General features: G+C 41.6%; 1 protein-coding gene across 1 annotated transcript in view; it reads left to right on the top strand.

Annotated features, from left to right (window-relative positions):
- Positions 1-5,734: 5,734 nt before the first annotated feature.
- RHPN2 (rhophilin Rho GTPase binding protein 2) overlaps positions 5,735-18,536 on the top strand; it is a 28,807-nt gene continuing 16,005 nt past the window's right edge. Inside the window, exons 1-2 of the mRNA XM_082062512.1 lie at positions 5,735-5,858; positions 16,297-16,412. Of these exons, the coding sequence (XP_081918638.1) occupies positions 5,790-5,858; positions 16,297-16,412 (185 nt within the window). The 5' untranslated portion in view covers positions 5,735-5,789. The remainder of the gene's footprint in view (positions 5,859-16,296; positions 16,413-18,536) is intronic.

Here is an 18,536-nt window from a genome sequence, read left to right as displayed (position 1 = left end):
CTGCATTCAAACCCTCACTAAAGGGCTTTATCGCTCTACGCTTTCAGGTATCTCTGCATCTGTTTGGGGAGTCTTGTATCATGAGAGAAACTTTTACTGAATATATTTTATACAAAGACCACATAAGAACCTGTAATATTCACCGATAAAACACAAGTGTTCAAAATCTGGATTTTAATTTTGTGGCTTCCCACAGTGTTATCAATGAGAAACTCGTGTCGATTTTTATTAACCTGATTTCTCAAGCTTACATTTTACCTTAATTCTCAGATTCCATACAAGCACAATATATTATGAATTAAAACGAACAAACACAAACAAACAAAACCCCTAATAAAACTCCAAAACAGTGCAAACCCAAACAAAAATGACATCATTTTGTACTCAAGATGGACTCTGTCAGTCCACAACTTTTATAAGCAAGGATCACCAGTTTCTTGAAATCCTGGAAGATCACAACAGTCTTGAGAGACTCCTGCCCTTATCAGATAAGACTCTGCAAGTTTAGTGGCCTATTCTCTAATCCAGTATTTGTGTTTGTGTACACAGAACTGGTTTCTTTCAAAGTGAAACTACCCGAGTTTCTTGTGGTTTCGGGTTACCATAGGAGATATTCACACGGTTTCATGCAAACAGGGAGTACTCTCTTTAATTTACGTCTCTAATTCACTTAGAAACAATAAAGTAGAAGCCACAGACATTAATCTACATGTATTATCTTTTCTCATCATTACTAATTAGTAAGCAGTTACCTAGAACATACAGTGGCAAAATGAGTTGTTAGCACAGTTGCTGTTTCTCTTTGTTTAGGGAATAATTGTTCGTGAATAGTCAATTTTATGTGACTTTGATTTAACACACAGGCTTAAATTAACCTTTTTTGCACAATGTTAACAGAAAATCTTCTGAGTGTCTTGCCTGTTATGTTCAAAGAGTTGGGTTAATCAAATATTGACGGGTTTTCCCTTTAAGGCTTTTATCAGATTACAATTACTTTTGTATCCCAGTGGTATTTCCTTCTCCGTCGTAAACTCTATCTCTCGTTTACAATTGTTAAACCGGGTGACAATTGCTATTTGTAGCTGTTAAACAAGAAGTAATTCCAGTGTCTTTTGATAACTGCAATGAAACTAAAATTCTTAGTAGGTCTGGATAGCTTATGTTTAAAATATTTTTTACAGTCATTTGACACGTGAACAATTAAAATCGACATTTTGGAATTAAAGCTTAAACACTTGTCGGTACTCAAATTGAGCCCCTGAGCCATAGATGGACTTCAGGCTTTAGACTTACAACAGATAGGTAGAACGTAAAAGTGTATTCCAATATCTTTTATTATATCATTTTAAACCAGTTCTTCAAATGAATAACTCCTTGTTGCTTACTTTTAAGTTATGTCAGTCACTGGTGCTTCAGACTAAAAGCAGTATAATCAATATACAAAAGAAGGAAGCAAAAACTGGATTAATTTACAGAGCTGTTAAAAACGTGTTAAAGAAAAAAGGAAAACATAAATACAGAAAGTATAAAAATACAATATTAAATACGTTACCTTTTTTATTTTTCAAAACAGAGAAAAAAAAAAAAAGACAAACAGCTTGACTTCACCTCTGCCTTGTCTTGTGTTCAATGCAAATATCTGCTTGAATATTCTTCCTGCCGAAATGTGGCTACTCTATCAACTGACGAAACAGCCACCTGAAGTGCAGACCCTGAGGCATTGTTTTAGCATCGGCAAAGTGCTAATTTTCATTTTTTTAAAACAATGAACAAAAATCGATAACGAAGATTGGCCTTAAGTACACAGATTTTTATCTATGGGCTCAGATACAGGCAATGAATTATCTGGGAAAAGTGCAAATGATTTTGCCCATGTTTGGCTTTACATATTTAATTCCCACTGAAAGTCTTGTTTCCAGTATGATCTCACACTACAACAGGCAAAGCATATTAGCTATTCAACAGTAAATGGGATATTTTTGCAGGGAAGATAACGTTGCATATAACACATGCCCTGTGCTGTTAACTTGAAACAGCAGCAGTGAAATGCTGCACCTATAGCAAGTCATACCATGGTCATCCAAAGCCCTTCGAATACTATTTTTGTATCATTTTGCTGTCACTCGGTACCTTTCTTGGTAAGGAAACTACTGGCACTTCTTAGTTGCAGTTCCTGTCTGGTCACTTTTCAATTCATCTGCCATAAAATGCAGAACTTCTTTTGTTCATGAGAACACCTTCCCATTCTTTACTCTCAAAGCTTTCTCACTTTAAAATCTCCTGGTCTTAAAGCAGATTCACATCACTATTGCTACTGTGCCCCCATGCCTTGGTTTTGGCATTCTCAATCACTTTTTTCCTCCAAAATACATATTTGGAAAGAGTTGAGACTGAGGGGAAAATCAACCTATGATCCCTTTTCCTCTCTCCTCACCTAAAACTTTGCTACAGTAGCCAGACATTTGCTCATTAAGAACTGCAGTCTTCAGAAATAAAGGATGATACTAACTCAACTAACTCACTGCAGTTGAATTCACTGTCTGTAAAGCTACATGCTGCCAGGGTTACTGACAAAATCTTTTTCCTCTCAGAACAGAAGTTTAATACTCAAATTCACCAACAATAGGGCAGAAATAGATAACCCTGTGGCAGGTTTCGAATTCAGGAATCTACCTTGAGAAACAGCAGAAGTTGATAGATGTTTCCCTTCATACAGTATCACTCTAATGTGCTTTCACTGATAAGCCTGTGTGTCTCTCTGGGACAAAAGCTGTCTTTGAGGCACCTGGTACCATCCTGTAGCCACAAGGTCTCTAAAATCACAAAAAAAAAAAAGAAACAATATCTTACCAGAGAGCAGCACCTGTCCTTACCAAGTCAAAGCAGATTCCAATACTCAGTATGTAACAGCACATCAATGCATGTCCCAGCAGGAAATGAATTTCCCAAGCAGAGACCATTTCCCAGCGGCCAAAGAGAACACTTAAGATGGAATTTCATATATCCACAATTTTTTTCAAGATGAGGGAGGGGTAGAAGGACAGGACTGACTGACCAAGTGGAGTGATACACACATAAGAGAAATATGGCATTTAATGTGCACATGTACTTAAATATTGTATATACTGCCATGTGTCTGCACTAAGAATATTCATATTCTGGTCCCTCTTACCTTTACTATCATGGGACAAAATCTGGGGCAATTCAAGTTCTGCCATTCTGTGCCTGTTTTCAGTGTGGCCATTCTTTGGATCAGCTGGCTGGTTTATCTGTGAAGATGCATAAAGCCAGATAACACCAATTTCTGTAAAACAAAGATATTTGATGCAGAGATAAGATTCACTCCTTCAATTTCAACACTTTAGGCACAACATACTGATCTTCGGATGCAAATTCTTAAGCATTTGATGCTTGCTCAGACATAGTGCCATGTCCAGTGCACCAAATAATTGAATTTACTCTCTTCTAATATCAAAGATAAATATCAACCAAACATCTGCATCTCTACACCTCTTTTTCTGAATGAATGTGTTCCAGATTTCTCGCCTGTTACTGAATGTTTACAATGCAGCAAATCAAACTTTCTGATTAATATAATTGTGAGAAACTGAGAAAGTCTACGGTATGAACCCACCTCTGTTTAGGAATTCTAACAGCAAGCAAAAAGCTAGTGCAGATGTTTAGCCAACTGGTGAGAAGAGCTGGGATACAGTTTTTTGAGGGTAAATCAAGGTTTTGGAATGTTCTAAGCAGCAATTTACATTCCAGGGCCAGGGAGTGCTGCTACCCAGTCATTACACAGCTCAGCACTAGCTACTGAGACCATACAATCGACATGTGCCCTTTGCAAAAAATGCATATTCACCATATGCAGACAAAACTTACAGTGACTTACTTAAGAAATATGATATCAGTCCTAATGCAGTCACGATGAAGTACCCTTTGTGCAAGGGAGGGAAGGAACAGTCTAATCTGGCAGTTGTGAGAGTGTTGGGTGATACACCCAGGACACTGAAGATGGGGGAGGAAGCCTGTGAGAGTTCTCTTGAACTCTCCCGAATTTGCTGTAGACATTTGCTATGTGTATCACTGCTGACTTTGTTTTATTCAAAGAATCCACCACCAATGAAGAAAGGCTGCGTTTTGTCACCAAGATACATTAGACATTATTTGTGGCATTGTACTGTGCAGAAACTTCTGCAAATTTGTGGTTTATATGTATTGCATTGGAGTTTTACACTGATCTCACAAGATTTAAATTTTAAAATCCATTTTCATTTGGTGGGTAAGTACATTTTTTAGTAGCATAAAAAGTAATCTAAAACATTTTTTACACCCTCATAATAGAAATTTGAGCAAGTTAATCTACTTTCCCACTTTTACCTTTTCTGTTTAGCAAACAATTGGATACATGCATTCAGTATCTTTAGAATTATTGGGAAAAAAAAGGAAAAAGACCAAAATTCAGCTGACTTAAACAGAGACAGCAGAAGATCTTTGGATCCCGATTTCTGAGTTGCTGACTCTGGTCTTCCCGTTAAAAACATGCAGCAGACACACAGTTTAACTGGACTGCTCTGCATAACCCTCTGGAGACATCGGCATTTTCAAAGAAAGTTTCAGTTAAGGATGTTTTTCCTTTGATAAAGAAACGTTGTCTCTGCAGATTTTTTCCCTGACACAACTCACCGTACTTCTAAGAAAGATGAAAAAAAAAAAAAAGAAGGGAAAGGGGGAAAAGTGTGGTAATATCGATTGAAGTATTCTCCTGTATTGCATCTTTAAACACTAAATGCAGTACAGGTAGGTTAGGCCTGGCTAGTCATAGGAACCAATATTGGCAATTTCCTCACACAAGCATCCAATAACAACATTTGCAAAACCGGTTACACAATGGAATATTTCTAAGACAGGAGGTTTTCAGTGCGAACGCTGCAGATTTTTGCAATGCTGAGGTTGATGCCACAGCAGTTTCCCGGAGCCGGGGCCAGCCCTGCCCTCATCGAGACACCGCGGCCCTTATCAGGAGCCAGGGCTGCAGCCGCTCCAGCTCCCGGGGCTCTGGGATCTCTCTCGGGGAGGGTCTGGGAGCTCGGTCCCCCCGCGGGCGGGGCAGAGGCCGGGCCTGCGAGCCGTGCCGGCGGTGCCGTGCGCACCCCAGTGCTAAAGCGCCATGTGGCTGCGCGGGCCCCGGGAACTGTGCCCGGTAAATACTCCCCGCTGCGAGGAGCACCCCCCGGCTTTAGGGAGCGGCCCCGGAGGAATGAGCCCGCGCTGAAGGACAGCCACCCGCGGGAAAGCTTATCCCCCCGAGGCGGGCAGCGGGCCCTGGGAAAGCCGGCGGCAGCCCCGCAGTGCCGGGGGAGCCGCCGCGGGGAAGCGGCAAGAAGCGAGCGGTCCCTTCGGGGAGGCCAGCCAGACTCCGCCACGCTTCAGCGGAGCGCGGAGCACGGAACACAGCCGGAGGGCCCGGGAGGAGCGGGCTGAGCCGCCGCCGCGCAGCGGGGCGCCGGGCTGCGCTTCCAGTCGGTCACAGCCACCGCCTGTCCCCGGACAAGGGGTTTCCACGTGGAGCGGCCCGGCGGTCACCGCAAGCATCTCGCCCGGGCCACCTGCTAGGGCTGCCAGGGTGACGAGCAGCCGCGCCGTGGGGCGGGGCAGCTCCTCCCCGCCACCACCGGAGGTGGGGCCGGGCGGCGCCGTGGGCAGCGGCGACATTTCCCGCAGGGTCGCGGTTCCTCGCAGCAGCGCTCGTCTCGCAGCAGCGAGGGACGGCGGCTTGCCCGGAGATGACAGACGCCCTGCCGCCCCGCGGCTGCCAGGCAGCGGAGCCGGCGGAGGACGGCTACTTTCGGAAGGTGGGAGGCGCGGCGAGAGGCTCGGGGGCGGTGGGCTCTGGGTTGTGGGCTCTGGGCCCGAGGCAGCCCCCTCCGTGGGCATTTCGGGGTTGGCGGTGCCCTGTCCGCCACTCGTGGGCTGCTTTCTCTTGGGCGGAGCGCCGTGAGCCCCGTCCCGCGGCGGCGGGGAGCTGCTCTGGGGGAAGGAAGGGAGGCGAGACGGGGCTGTGGCTGAGCGCGTCTGCCTGGCCGGGGACAGGGGGTGTCGGGGGACAGGGGGTGTCCGGCGCCGGGCTCCGGCTTGGGGGGACGCATTGCGCGGGCGGGCGGGCGCGGCGCTCCGCGGGGTCCGGGGTGGCCGCAGCCCGACAGCCGCCGGCGGGACCCTCCGCTGTCCCTGGGCCAGGCTTCACCTTGCAGGATAGGTGCACTCGTACCTCTAGGAAATAAATGAAATGTCACCTTTTCCCTCCTCCCCGCACTCTTTCGTGTTCGCTCCTCACTGCGTCCCCTCGCTCGCTCTCTAGTAAATCTTCCTGGGTACCTGTAAGAAAGTTTACTGGAGTAAGGCAGTGAAGTTAATAAACTCGTTAGGAAGTTTTTAATGAACATCTGCCCTAATTACTTTTCAGACTGAGTGGGCGGCTTATGCCATAACCTGCACCTGAATTCTTTTGTGCACAACAGTAATTATAGTTAAGTATCGCCTGTAATTCAGCCCTGTGGGCTCCTGTGAACTTCACTGGCGGTAAAGGGCATAAGTGCCGCTTTCGCGGAGCTTTGATTCCACCTTCTCTCGCTGTTTTTAAGTTCTCTGCGCCTGTGAATTTTGTTAATGGGCTTCAAATAGGGGCGTAGGTACGCGGGTGTTTCGGTGTAGATTCTGTAACCGAGACCATAAACTGTTTATTCTATGGAGGAAAAAAAAAAGCCTTATGCATCAGGTTGTTGCTGCTCACCTCTGCACAAAAATATCCCTACGATGCACTTCAGCTGCCACCTGGATGACCCAGTAAGAAGGCACGTAGGCTTTGCTTTGTTGCCCTCTTTACAGGGTGTTTGGGTTTTGCCCCTAGTAATCACCAAATTCATAAGCCTGCAGGAGCTTAAGCAACAGTATGGCCCTTCAGCAGAGGAACTGTTTTGCAGCTGAAAAGAGCAAAGTTTTACCTGTGCCAGCCACGCTGCAATGAATTGCTGCTGCCGCATAAATAACTGGACAGGCTGAAGCAAAACTTTGACCCAGTCTTGTCTGGTTTCTTCATTTGAGTAATCCTACTATAATATTTGATGAGTAATCACTTCTTTCTTAGTTTTCCATAGCAGGAAATCACAAAGTGTGGCAAAGCTGTAATTATTTAGAGTTTTCACAGCTATGTTTTCTATAGTATGGGGTCTTTGTGGGCTGCATTGAGGTATGTTAGTAAAAAAGCTAACTTTTCATGAACTTGTCAAGTTTGTGAAGTTAGATAAATCAAGTCTTCCACCTGTTTGTTTTTACTGATGGGGACTAACTGAAGTTTAATAGCCAAGTTGCGCTTCCTAAGTTATATCTTCTGCACTCACACTTGCTAAAGGTCTGAGTTTATTCTCCATTAAATTGTTGTATGTTAGGGTTAAGTTGACTGAAACAGCATTAGATCAGTGTAAACCCCATATCCTGGACAGGAATAATTTTTTTCTCATATATGAAAATATAATAAGATCACTTTTATACCTAAACATGAGCATCTTTCCCACTTTTGAATTATGACTTAAAGCAGTAGAAAATGGATATGAATGTGATATTAAATAAATCTGTGTGAGCCAGTGTTGCAGTGGAACATTCTTCCCTCTGTTCACTCAGGTCTTTGAGAGGATCATCCAGCTCATAAGTATCTTTAATCTTTGCAAACTGCAGATCAGGCTAGATGCTCAAAGCCTTCTGTCCCTAAAAGTCAGATGTAAGCAGCAAACCAGTATTCCTTGTCATACATTAGTTGAATGGTCTCAAAGATCAGAGCTTTAATTCTGACTTAGTAGTTCTAGGAGAAAGGCGGGGGTGAGGGGGAGGGTGGAAACCAACCAAAACCCAAAACAATCCCACTCCTGGAATCTTGACCAGATAAGCTGTGAACCCAAGGAGATTGTTTGGACATATGATCTTCAGGCCTTACATGTTCATCTGAATGGTATGCTGGACTATTTAATGTCACTGAAACTAATCACTGAGCTGTTCATGTCTGTCTTCCCCCTACCACCTCCAAGCTCCTTGTATCGCTTTCCCTTCTCTTATTAAAACCACACTACTGTTTGTTTTTCTGAAAAGATCTGAGGGTTCGTTTACCAGTTTTGTTGGTGTAGAACCACATCAATTTCCAAGGCTAGTCCTCGTGGTTTTAGATCAAAAGACATTTGCTTAATTGACCTTTTTAGTCTATAAGCTATGGAGCAAGGTGAAAACACTTGCTTTGTACGAGTTCTGCTCATAAAAGGGCTTTCAAGCACTATTCACACAACGAGGTTGCCTGCTGTACTTTGCAAGAATATTGTGCACAATGAAATTTTATAATTGAGGAAAAACTGAGCAGTTCATACAACATCCATTTGTTTTAGACTCTCATATTTTCTTTTGATAAATGGGTTACTGTGGGAAGTATGCTTGAAGTTTGTATAGTGCCCTTTTGTGTGTTATGTTTTTTGAAGTCTTAAATATAGGATACCAGAAAACAACCCTCAGTATCCCCAGAATGCAATATGTAAAGTAACTTATTTATTTAATTCTTGCTTTGCGCCTTTTCTTCCTGTAGGGAGGTGGCCCTGTAAAACTATGACTGGCTCTATGTAAAGAGCCATGACCAGAAGCGGGGAAACAGATACGCAGTCTTGTTTCCTGCTTGGACTTCTGTTGCCACACTAGAAAGTTCGGGTTGCTGTTATACTGCCAGGTGAGTCTGAGATATGATGGGTGGCAGCTCCTGCAGGCTGCTTGCACCATTTCTCAGACTCCCTCTCTGCATTCCCTTCCAGCGATGTCAGAGCTGCTCTGTAGGGACCTTTTCCTCTTTGTTTTCCTCTCTCCCTTACCCCATCTCTGTCCACGATCTCCTTTTTCCCCATGGCTTTTAAGGAAATTACTGTGCAGCCACACAGTGTGTATACAACTTTGTCAGTGCTGCCCCTATTCCCTTCCTCTTACATCTCCCCTCCAAAACAACCCTCTTTAGTCATTTGATTAGCTGCAACCAAACTTGTGAGAAGGATTTTCGTTTTAAAAACAAGACAAAACAAACAACAACAACAACAAATTCTTGCTGGTGTCTTGAAGATGATATGGCAAGGTGGAAGAGGCACCTTAACTTCCCAGCAAAAAGATGGAGCTTTTGTCCAGAAGTTTTTACTTCCTGGGAAGATAACGCACCAGGAAACTGGTTCTGCTACTGTTTTGTTTGTCTTAACCATCATGTGCAGTAGCTTATTTTAGTGTATTCCACGGTACATTGCCAGGGCAAACTGTACCTGCAACTGGGTGGTGCAAGCGCTCTTGGACCTTCAGTCTCGTGCCTTGATGTCCTCTGTGAGGAGTTCCACATTCTTTCATTATTACTGGCAGCAACTTGTGAATCAACCGTGTGTATCCTGCATGTCCAGCCAAATTCTGCTCCTGATCTTTCTTCCCTATGAAAGAGTCTGTGGTCAGCAGAAAATAATGACAAAATTAATGATCAGAGCAAAGAACAATTTGTTTTAAAAGCAGAGCAAGGCATTTAGACAGGAATGATTTTTTCAACACACTGATAGTAATTAAAGCTGGTCTGTCCTCATGGGCTGCTTTGCTTATGTGAGATGCTTCTCCCACCTCTGAGGAAGGTATTTTGTAAGCCTGGCATGGCTCTATGATTGTTTGACCTCTCAAGACCTCTTCTTGTGGGAGAAACAACTCTCTTTTTCAAGCTGTTTTCCTCTTCTTTATTTTTTTTCTCTTTTTTTTTTTCATTACAGCACACCACCAGACTTAACCAGTACGTTTTCACAAAGTAAATATCCCCAAAACATGTTAGTACAAAAAACTGAGGATATGTATAAAGCAGTACTCATCCAGTCACAGGATCTAACGCTCGCATGGTGATCTATTAGTAGGGCTATGCCTGCCCCATTTTTGGTTTGTGGTTTGTTTGTTTTCTTTTGGATGGGTAGGAGCAGAGCAAGGAGGAGATATCTAGCAAGTTCTTTCTAGTATATCTTTCCCATGTTGCTTTACTGCTTTGCAACACCTTATGCAGACTGTAATTTTCAAATTCCCTAATTGGTCAGGAAGTTGCAATAAATGATTAGAAAAAGCCATAGTTCATTTTCCAAGGTTACCCTTTCTGTAGCTCTCCAAGCGTCTGCTGGTAGAGCACTCATCACCCCATTTTCAGTGTGGTTGTTTTGGATAGCAGTCCATTGTGCTACACAGAGGCAGAGCAGTAGGACAGCTAGCTTAATGAATCTTTAGATTCTGATCAGTTTAATGAAGATGCTTGTTTTCTTTTCCCTTTCTTAAAGTTTTGGTTCCATCGGTGAGGCTAGGTACTTAGATACAGACCAAGCTGATGATTCAAAGAGACAGTATATATTAGTCCTCCATGTCAGGGGAAAAGGCTAAAAACAGAAAACAAGCAGTTCCATAAACAAAGGACCAGGCTGAAAATAATGATAGGTATGGTAATCAGCTCATGAATCAGCACTTCTCTAATTAACTCTCTCTGCTTCCCCTCCTTAGCTTTCAGGGTTTCTTCTGCAGGGCTTCCCCCAAACTGTGGTTAAAGTGCCAGTTTACCAGCCTGCTACACCTGCGCTTCCACTGGGGTTCTTTATAGTCATTTGTAGCCAGGCAACCATCAACATTAGCATTGACACAGGAATATTTATTTGCCTATTTATTCTCTTTCCACTTTCCTGAAGCGGCAGAAACAATGTTGTGATGATTCACACTCCACATCCTTCCATATCCACTCATTATATACCAAGTCATGAAACCTAAAACTGAAAGCAGGGCTTCATGCGAAACCAAGAGTCATCTTACTTAGTCAAGAGACAGACATCTCTGATGAAATACTAATATTCGTTCTGCTTAGTGAGTGGTGTGACAAGATGGAGTATTGTATAGAAAAAATGTATTTAGAATTTAATACAATAATTAGTTCTAAAATTTTATATTCATCTTTGGGGCCAGGCAGTTAGAACTGTAAGATACTTGTTCATGGCACAAGTATGCCAGGCTCTGCCAAGACCAGATCTTCTTCCTCCCTCTCCTGCCTTTTTTTAAACTCAGATAAAACTTCTGCTATTGAAGGACTTGCAGTATAGAGCTAAAATTTCAAAATTGAACTAGTAGAAACATGCGAAGAGAAACTTTTAACTACCGTAGTAGAAGGTAAGGAAATAAACTTGATAATTTAGCAGGATTTCAGACCAGTTCTAGAAATACTGGTGTGAATCATGCTGTTTACAACAATGGCTATTACAGCCAAAGAAGTTATGTGCGTAAGTTAAATTACATACATTTAAATATCTGGAGGATATGGCCATTTGCATACACTACTGGGCTTGACAAGCAGCACAGGTTGCGCTGTCTGGAAAGGAATGTTTTATTTTAAGTAAGGCGCACCCAGTTTCAACTCTGTGTCACCTTCAGACAGTGTGTGGCTCATCTTAAAGAGTTCAAACCACTACTTTATAAATCATATTTCAAATGCTTACTGTGGTTACTCATTGTCTGGCAAACAGTCATGATTTTTGTGTCCATCACAACTGGATTTTTGATATTAAAAAAATACTTCTGTCTTCCTGGCATCCAAATTAAATAAAACTACTTCTTTATTTGGGACCCACACTTTTGACAGCGGTTTTCCTTCTGTGGTAGGTAATTTCTTAAGACCTAGAGCCAAAACTTGGAAAATGACAAAGATTTTGCTTATACCCCTTAGAATGGAGGATTTTAAGGCTCTTTCAGATGGGAGGTAGATGCTGTGCCTTGTACACAGGCAAGATACTGTCCATCCATAGTAAACCTGGAGTACCTGACTACAGGCTTGCCAGCTACCCTCTCCGCCCCCAAGTAATCTGTAGAATAAAATCTCCCCCAAATCCCAGCTGAGTGCCAGGCAGTCAGTGAGCTGCTCCCTTGCTCTGCTCCTGAGCTGGCTGTGCTGGGCCTGACAGAGACAACACGACACTGAGATCCCACAGGCACTCACAATACAACTGATTGATGGCCAAATAAGCATGTGGGGGATAGCGTTTATAAAGTTTAAAATAAAACGCAGTGGGATATCCTGCCATCTAAGCTCGGGCATTGGTTCTAACAAGAGATGAGCAGCAATCCCATTGGAATCTGTCAGCACGCCCCATTAATTAGTCAGAGGATTGCGGCCAAACATGCAGGCCCTGCGCAGGCCGGCCTTTAACAGGAGGTGCACGTTTATTTATCCAAAATCAGTGTCTCTTTCTTTCAAGATGTTACCCAACTAGGTACATAAATAACATATGGCAATAATGTATAACTCTTGTGCAGGTCTTGCCCCTGATAATGATATATTAAAAACATATCAGCTTCCTGATTCTGCAGTTCAACAATACTATTCAACCAAGCAGGAAGAAATAAACTAGCTAACTGAACTTCAGGTTTTAAAAAGCTTTTGTGTTGGTTCAGGAGCTAAGGATAATAGTAGTTAAGCACTGTAACCACTTCTTTTTGAAGTGCAGCTATGCTCTGAGGGGAGAAAAGAAAAGGCTCTAAAAGTGATAGCTGAGTTTACTCTTTGTCTTCATAGCAGAGTTACTCAATTTACTTGTCTTCCCCCCACAAATGCCAGCAAGGAAAGCTTAAATTCTACTCAATTCTTGGTCATTTTTGCAACTTCCTTACTAATAACTGTCCTTTTGTTGCTATTTAGTTAATAATTTTACTCATAGTGTGTAAGCCAGACTAAAATCTCACTCAATCTCGAAGTTGTCTTGGCTTAGCAAAGAAATAAACAGTAATTAAAAGAAGCATCTGGCATCCTGTTGACAAGAGATGAAACAGTAGGTGTGGAAACCGCTGGGAAGTTTGGCTGCCAGATATTGTAATGAACTGAACATTAGCATTCTTGAGATTGTCCAGATGTGAACCAAGCACAAATGCTGTCTGGGAAAGGGATCTTCTACATGGAGGAAAAAAATTGAAGCACTTTCTTAGAGCACTCTGCTAAATAACTTTTTAATACACAGAATTTGTGCTTTACACAAGAAGAAATCTTCCCCAGACTGTGTATTTCCTGTGTTTTTCAGATATTGGTTATTTTCACTGTCCTCTATACAGACTTCTACCCATCAGTTTTCTGGCAGTCTGATTACAATGAAGAGTTTAAGTCTGCAAATGAACACAAACTAGCTGAGTGGCCCCATCCCCTGGGCAGGAGATGTAAAAAGCAATGTTTTCTAAAAGGTAAAATAAGAGTCCCTTGTAGGCCTTGAGAAGTAAATGGGAGGTGTATGCTTGCAGCAGGGGAGCCCATCCTGAAAACAGACTCCTCTATCCACAAGGAGCCTTTCATCAAGGAGACAGAAGTGCAGGACTCCCAGGCACACTGGAGGTGATGTGGATACCTCAGTCTGTCAGTGCTGTGTCCTCTTAGGTCACCAGGCTGTTTTTTGCATTGAAGCTTCATACAGAGATAAGTGGCTGGTCCTGAAATGCAGGGGAACATTTCTGCCATTTTTTCTCTTTGCACAGGGTTTAAGATCATAGCAGCTTTGCATTCATGGTCTAATGGGAGCTTGTTTGATTTCTGGGCTGGAGCTTGATCAAAGGTCCACTGAAATAAACACACCACTTCTACTCAGCTTCACAGGCCTGGGAATCAGGCAGCTGATCGTCCTGAAAAATTTCCCAGAAGTAGAGCTGTAAAGAAGCATTTAAATGATGTCATGAAACTTGTTGAGCATACACAAGGGCAGGGAGTTCTGGAAAGAAGCTGCAGCTTTACAGAGAAAATGAAGACAAGGGCACAGCAAGGATACATTTTAGAAAGATGCCTGGATTAAGTGGTCGAGAAAGAAGCTGGAAGAAAGCATCACAGATCTGTGCTGGGATATAGACACAAAAGGCCCAAGATGAGAATCAAGTATTCAAACTGAATGCAAAAAGCAATAAGATATAATTGACATGGTTCAAATGAAAAATGTCCTGGATAGAATGGAAGGAGAGAAGACTCTGGATACCAGTAGTAAAGACTATACAACACAAAGTGAAGAAAAAGCAAAGTAGGAAAAACAGTAGCAGGCTAGAAACATAAATGTGCTAAGAGCAGAAAGCAACTTGTGGTTACAAGACCGTGTTGTACCTTTCAGTGTGCCTTGTTATGTCTCTGTGTATAAATGTGCGTAAAGGAGCATCAAGTATTTGGTAGTTAAAGCACTACTTTTAATCTGAGAGGAATGAATGTGCTTGCTACATGTGCATGTTTAAGAAGTTAGTCTGTGTATTGTGCTTGCTGCCGGTGCTTTCTCAATGAAGAGAGTATATACCACACATCTAAGTTTTGGGCTTCTGCTGTAATTGGTATTCCAATGCAGAAACATTTCTGTAACAGGAGTAATTTCATGTGGCATGTTTTTTCAAGTTATCTGGCAAATGGTGCTTCTGAAGATGTTTGCACAAGCTTCTTGTCATTTTGTTTATAATAAACTTTTCAAACGAGGGATTTTAAAATTAACAATATTAGGCTATGTACTTTCGCAGTTGAACTACTGTCATCTGGATCGATAAGCTCATTTCTCTATTGCCAAGTCAATTTGCCTTCACTTGCCAACTCAAATAAGAACTGACCTTCAAGTTCTATTTAAATACTTTCTTTTGTTGTGCTGGCATGTCATTGCCTGACCACTCAGAGCTTGTTGAGAGACTTCTAAATGCTGTTACATAAACCCCATTTTTTTCTAGTCAAAACTAGGAGGAAGAGACCCAAAATAGTACATAATTTAGTGGCTGGAGTACTTGAGGGAAGACTTGTATCAAACTGATCTAAGTCTCCTTCTTGTGTCATACATCATCCAGTAGGACCCTGATAAGTTTTGTAATGATACCCAGCAAGGCTGCTCAGTAGGACAGGCTTTATTTAAGGGTAAGCCTTAAACCAGAGTGGTCTTATTTGCTTCAGAATCAGTAGTTAAGGCTGCAGGAATGTGCTGGTTTGCTATAAATGAGTATTAATGTTCAAAGTTATTTTATACTTTAAAAAAAGGGAGGCGAGGCAAAGAATAAAAAAGTGGAAGTGAAGCTTCTAATGTATTTAAAAAATGTGTTAAGATTGTATTTCTCTCAAAAACAACAACAAAAAAGACAAACATGTAGCCCTAATTGTCTGTAACAGTTACAGCTTGCCAGGGCTCACCAGAGTACAATGGCTCAGTCCTGCTCAAGCACAGGTTGCAATAGTTTGAGTTGCATTCTTGTGAATTCCAGATTTCATGCTTTACTTTTTAAGGGCTTCATTTGATGAGTATCTGAGGATATAATAGTCATTTCACCCTGTTAACGTCTATTATTTCATATTCCATCTTATCCCATCTCATTTAATTTCCCATATTGCTTGATACTTACTGAGTTACCAACACATAATCTTCGTTTAGCCAACAGGTAACGAGAAAGACTGATGGGCAGCTAAATCATTGCAGCTGGCATTGTGATCATATATAGATGAAATAACTTATAAATCTTATTCATATTGCACATTTTTGGTGCCATATGCAAAGGTGCTGCTGGGTTAGGGCAGGGTACACTTAAAGATCCGAGAGCTTTTCCTGATTGTGCAGAAGAGCCGTGCAGATCATGAATACTGTGCCAAAAATAAGTTTGAGATGTAAAGACAAGGACCTAGGGAAGGAGGGGTAGGAATTGTACTGAAGGTGTGAGCACCAGGAGGAACAAGAGCACAGATCCTTAGAAGGGTTCTCAAAACTGAGCAGTGGTGCCACCAAAGCCTGTTTTCTGATAGAGTTACATTTCAAGGCTGCACAAATCCCAGTATGGAACTGTGATATTTTGCAAAGGTTAAGCAGAAGCTTTCATAGGAGTTAACCGCCTTGCCAGATACTGTTTTTATGAAACATGTAGAAAGTTAGTAACACAGTATCATGTTTTGTTGTAATTGGAAAATAGCTTCATAAGATTTCTAGGGGTGAACAGGCTGGCTCACACATGTACATAAGCTTTAAAACAAATATTTTCTGCCTGGATTTTAATGGGAAATGCTTTGATCATGGTGTTTCTTTCACTTTTAATGACCAAGTTTGAAAAAAGAGACAATGGCAATAATTTGTCACTCATGTCAAGGTAATTAATTTGTATTCATACAGAAACCATGCCATTAAAGTTCATTCAAATTCAGTGTTACTCCTTTTTCAAAGTCTCTTCCAACAGCAACAACAAAAATGGTTTCCTTAATTCTAGGGATGTAATCCTCTTGCTGAGACTGGCCGAAGCAAACTGCAAAATCAAAGAGCTGTCCTAAACCAACAGATCTTGAGAGCAGTAAGAATGAGAGCTGGTGCTGAGAATCTGTTAAGGTACGTGTCGTGACTTCCTAGTTCTCTTCCCCAAGCAATTATTATTTTGTTTTATTAAGTTTTTTAAGTCTCTTAGCTATTGCCTCTTCCAAGTCTGCCTAACTGCTCCCCTAACATACTGTATAAATTACTGCTGGATGCTCTGTGAATCTCCCTAGAGTTTTTTTTTTAATGCTGTAGCCCTACAGAGGTATTACTTGCTCTCAAGTGCACTTGCAAAGCTGCTGTGTTGTAGCAAATGAGCTGAATGTTAGACTGCCTTATGTTGCTCTGTTTCATCAGCTTTATTGCTAGTGAAAATGGGAAGTGAACCTTGCTGGATATTGTAATGAGTCTTTTTACAGTTTAAATAAAATAAAGGTATTGTCACTATGCTGTTTCTTTTCCCAAGCTCCTTTAGATCTGTGCTCCTCAATGGAAAGGACCATCAGTTGCATTATTTATTCCATGTAGTAACAATATAGGAATAGCAGGGTAGCACATATCTAATTTGAGCTGGGTTACAGTTGCCACCAAATTCTCCTACAGTTTGAGGTAACTGGAAGAGACTTTGCCCTTTGTTCTGTTTTGTCCACCAAATCTTTTTCTAAGACACATTTTCTTATGTGGCTGTCCCCATAGGAACAGCCTTATGTTGACCCTGTCCGGAGGCTATTATGTCCTCTTATTAACTGCTTAGCAAACAGTCCTGTAGCTTTCCAACAATCCATCCCTCGGTTACACAGAACTCAACATTTCCCCAGTACTCATCTGCAATAGTCTCCTATGGCATCTGTTTCTCTGCAGCTGGAGGGATAATGGGTATCCAAGAACAAAATAGTCAATATACTTCCCTTAGAGAAGTGAAAATGTTTGGATAAATTCACTTATACTTGCCATTAATTGATAGGTTGCCCTTTGCCTGTCACCTGCCTTTATCTCCACTCTCAGCCAGAGAGGTGGTATGTCCAAAGCTTATGTAGTTTTAGCTCTGTGACTGACTACATTTTGCTTCGTTTTCTGGTCATTGACTTAAGGAGTAAGACTTAGGGTCTTTTGCTACCTTTTGTATACATAGCAAAATTCTTATATCTGCTTTTGAAACTGAACACTGACCATTCAGTAGATGTTTCTGCATGCCAACTCAGGCATGTTTTGGAAAGGCTAAATGAGTAATATCGAGTGTGAACACTGGCTGCTCTAACATTCAACCTAAAGATGTCCTAAAGTTTGACTCCTGATACCAATATTAACTGCTAAAATACTGAAGTTGCTATCGACAAGAGTGAGAACTAAGCCTGTTGGAAGAGTAGAGGAGCAGACTTGTGTCTAAGTTGTTAAATATATAAAAGGAATTTGTACCTGTTAGACTATTAAAACTTGCTAGTTCTTTGAAAGAAGCACTTTCAAAAGTAACCTGACCACTACATAGTTCACATGACTAGACATACGTACAGTCTCCTAAAGAAAAAGATAAATAAACAAGCTTCATGTTGTCAGATTCTATTTGCATTTCATCAGGTTTCAAGAGAAGCAAACCAATTGCTGTCCACAAGGAGCCTCCTGCAACAGGACTTGAGGAAAAAACTGGAAATGCGGGTTTCTTTAGTTTGGGCTGAAAGTAAAAGCTAGGCTTGAAACAAATCATCCATATAGTGCAAAGACTTTTGCTTAGAACTTCTGAAAGTCAACCTCTCCTTTTCATTGTCTTTTGTTCTGGAAGTTCTGAGTTAAAACTGAATTCAGAGTAGAGTTATGTGGATCTCAAGGATATCCCATTGTCCCTGCTGCTCTCTTTTGCTGTTTGTCATTACACAGTATGTCTACAGTACAACAACATGAAGAGGTAATCAAGTGATACAATATCCTGAAATAAACCAATAAAAAAATCACCCAGAAATGCTCTGGAGGGCCAGATGCTAACATCCACTGTAACAGCAGTTCAGAATGTTATCATGTAAATACATAAATGGCAAAGGAAACGAGCAAACAAAAAAATCCCATTTGCATCCAACAAAATAAAATTATAGAGAAAATTGTATGGTATTTAAAGGAAACATATTTCTACCTCTATACTTGGTTGTAAAACAATCTGTAGTAACAGTTTTATGGGAAGGTTGTGTTACTTTATTGTTAAGATCAAAA

Source organism: Streptopelia decaocto (assembly GCF_964273445.1).
Source record: "Streptopelia decaocto genome assembly, chromosome: 11".
Classification (NCBI taxonomy): Eukaryota; Metazoa; Chordata; class Aves; order Columbiformes; family Columbidae; genus Streptopelia; species Streptopelia decaocto.
The sequence above is the reverse complement of the archived record's forward strand: the minus strand, read 5'-3'. Positions and strand labels throughout refer to the sequence as shown.